Source organism: Penaeus monodon, chromosome 32 (assembly GCF_015228065.2).
Source record: "Penaeus monodon isolate SGIC_2016 chromosome 32, NSTDA_Pmon_1, whole genome shotgun sequence".
NCBI lineage: Eukaryota > Metazoa > Arthropoda > Malacostraca > Decapoda > Penaeidae > Penaeus > Penaeus monodon.
Window position 1 is genome coordinate 5,597,429 of NC_051417.1, and position 3,644 is coordinate 5,601,072.

General features: G+C 36.0%; 1 protein-coding gene across 1 annotated transcript; it reads right to left on the reverse strand.

The window, feature by feature from the left end:
• Nucleotides 1-70: 70 nt before the first annotated feature.
• On the reverse strand, nt 71-1,970 carry LOC119593379 (the record flags this gene model as incomplete). The annotated part of the gene is given in 1 exon segment (XM_037942309.1): nt 71-1,970. A coding segment is annotated over 1 exon segment (359 nt), but the record flags the coding sequence as incomplete, so codon positions are not given.
• Nucleotides 1,971-3,644: the final 1,674 nt, after the last annotated feature.

Genomic DNA, 3,644 nt, shown 5'->3' on the forward strand with positions numbered 1-3,644 from the left:
GTTTTACCCTGAAATGAAAGGATCAATCTGATACACAATCGTCAGTTTCCAGAACCTTTATTATCCCCAGGCCAGAGGCACGAACATAACCAGGGCCTTGAGGGCGAGACCAGACGCGAGTTGTTCCACCCTAACCGCCACGTCTAACAATTCTTCGCTGCTGAAAAGAGGTTCTCCTGAAGGCTGCGTCGGCGCAGGAGTGGTCTCCAGATATACTTTGGGCACGTTATCCTTTTCCGATGGCAACGAAGGATGATGGTCTGCGGTGTTAGGGCTAAAGGTGACCTGTGTCGGGGCTGCCTCAACGCTCATTAAAAGTGGAAGAAAAATCAAAGTAAAATACATTATGACTTCAGCTGACATTTTAGGATAAACTTTGTTGATACGAGACTTCATGACGATGTAATAGTCTGGTGGAAGTTTCTGCATTATATATTGTAATGACCTCAGTTTATGTGACCTGAAAGCACATTGTTTGACCTTACTTGCCAGTTAGCAGTAATGGTACTTGAGAATATCTTATGAACTATATTCTTGGCACAACCAATCTGAGTTTCTTTTTTTTCATAATAGATTGTTATAACACAGCTCGAAAAGATATCTGGTTCTTTACATTTCGACAAATTAAATGGATAAATCATAGGTTGGTCATTTTAATATCTATTCACAAGCGTCATATATGTAAATAAAAACTTTGATAAATAATATATGTGTGTGGTGTTGCTAGAAAATATTTGGCATACCTTTCGATAAAATATGCATCGTCTCTGTAAAATTAATATATTTTTAAAATAATTATAAGTAATTATTTTAGTTCTGTGTTTTAAATCACCAGAAGAAACACTTACCCCTCGTAAGTGAAATATATAGAAATTAGTAAAACTTCCATTTTTTATTTTCAGAATACTTGAAGAATAATAATTTACATACAGTTATTACCGATAAGTTTATCATATTAACATATTTTTAGCTAAGAGTCAATAAGAATTAATAACAGTTATCTCATTTTTTTATGATATTGCGCTAACGTGTTGCATGAAAATACGTTTAGCCCTTAACTATATGTAGCATAAATTAGTTTGTAGTCTCTCTCAGTCTTATTCGCATCTGTATGTATATAAAATCACAGTGACGCAAGCAATGGAAATAGCAAGTTGTAATATTTGCGTATTCTTATCATGTACCAAAATAATTTGAAACTAATGATGAAAAAAAAATAATTATGAAGCCATTATAATGGAACATCAAATCGTATTTCTGGGGAAAATAGCAAATTATTTATATTCACGTGTTATATCATGTTATATCTTACGTTGTCCTATTGAACTTTCTCAAGTTTAAATCAGACTAGGGATTCTGGAGGATCCCTTCCTCGCACTACTTCCTCCAAAAAAATATATATATATTCTGGAAAAATGAGACATTATTTTTTTGACTACTTTATAAGATCTTTTATTTTGAATACTGTAAAAAAACTTCCCATATCTCGAATTCTTAAAACCGTCTTGTATCATGAAATCTTGAGAAACCTCTTGTACCTTGAAACCTAAAAATCCCTAGCATTTTGACACTCTTGTAAACCTCTTATTGAGTATTGAGACCTAAAAAAACACTGACATCTTGAACCTTAAGAAACCTCTAGTATCTTGAACCTTAAGAAACCTCTAGTATCTTGAACCTTAAGAAACCTCTAGTATCTTGAACCTTAAGAAACCTCTAGTATCTTGAACCTTAAGAAACCTCTAGTATCTTGAACCTTAAGAAACCTCTAGTATCTTGAACCTTAAGAAACCTCTAGTATCTTGAACCTTAAGAAACCTCTAGTATCTTGAACCTTAAGAAACCTCTAGTATCTTGAACCTTAAGAAACCTCTAGTATCTTGAACCTTAAGAAACCTCTAGTATCTTGAAATATTAAGAAACCTCTTGTATCTTGAACCTTAAGAAACTTCTAGTATCTTGAAATATTAAGAAACCTCTTGTATCTTGAACCTTAAGAAACCTCTAGTATCTTGAACCTTAAGAAACCTCTAGTATCTTGAACCTTAAGAAACCTCTAGTATCTTGAACCTTAAGAAACCTCTAGTATCTTGAACCTTAAGAAACCTCTAGTATCTTGAACCTTAAGAAACCTCTAGTATCTTGAACCTTAAGAAACCTCTAGTATCTTGAACCTTAAGAAACCTCTAGTATCTTGAACCTTAAGAAACCTCTAGTATCTTGAACCTTAAGAAACCTCTAGTATCTTGAACCTTAAGAAACCTCTAGTATCTTGAACCTTAAGAAACCTCTAGTATCTTGAACTTTAAGAAACCTCTAGTATCTTGAACCTTAAGAAACCTCTAGTATCTTGAACCTTAAGAAACCTCAAGTATCTTGAACCTTAAGAAACCTCTAGTATCTTGAACCTTAAGAAACCTCTAGTATCTTGAACCTTAAGAAACCTCTAGTATCTTGAACCTTAAGAAACCTCTAGTATCTTGAACCTTAAGAAACCTCTAGTATCTTGAACCTTAAGAAACCTCTAGTATCTTGAACCTTAAGAAACCTCTAGTATCTTGAACCTTAAGAAACCTCTAGTATCTTGAACCTTAAGAAACCTCTAGTATCTTGAACCTTAAGAAACCTCAAGTATCTTGAACCTTAAGAAACCTCTAGTATCTTGAACCTTAAGAAACCTCTAGTATCTTGAACCTTAAGAAACCTCTAGTATCTTGAACCTTAAGAAACCTCTAGTATCTTGAACCTTAAGAAAACTCTTGTATCTTGACATATTAAGAAAACTCTTGTATCTTGACATATTAAGAAACCTCTTGTATCTTGACATATTAAGAAAACTCTTGTATCTTGACATATTAAGAAAACTCATGTATCTTGACATATTAATAAAAATCTTGTATCACGAAATATTAATAAAAATCTTGTATCAGAAAACCTTAAAATCCTCCATCATCTTGTAAGCCTCATGAACCATGAGCCCTAAAAAAAACAAAGCCACTCGCATTTTGAAACCCTCTCTTCTTTCACTTTAATAAGCCTCGCTCGATTCCTCCTCTTCCTCCTTGATGATGGAAGCCCTATGGCCGTCGTGAAATTCAGACGAGGAAGACTCGCCGTCACCTGCAGGAGGCGCGACAGGAGGTCTGCAGGACACTTCGTTGCGACTGACTGTAGGTCGCTTTGGCGGGAGGGGCGGGGCGATGCAAGACGGGGGGCGGAGCGAGGGGCGGCGCTTCCGGAGTTCGTTGGAGTCCAGGCGACGCAGGAGGAGGAGGCACTGGGGATGGGAAGGGGGGGGGGATAAACAATAAGGAAACGGAGATGAATGATAAGGGTGAAGGAAACGGAGATGAATGATAAGGGTGAAGAAAAAGAAGAGGTATGATACGGGTGAAAGAAATGGAGTTGAATAATAAGGATGAAGGGGAAGAAGAGAAATAAGGGTGAAGGAAGGGAAGAAAAACAAGGTTGAAGGGTGAGAATGATGGAATCGGGAAGATATTGAGACTGAAGGGAGATGACAATAATGAAGAGAAGGGGGACGAGGGTGATGATGATGGAAATAAGAGGGACGGTGATGACGATGCTAGTTTTTTTTATATGAATGTTGATACAACTATTACTAATACATTCTCATTACTACT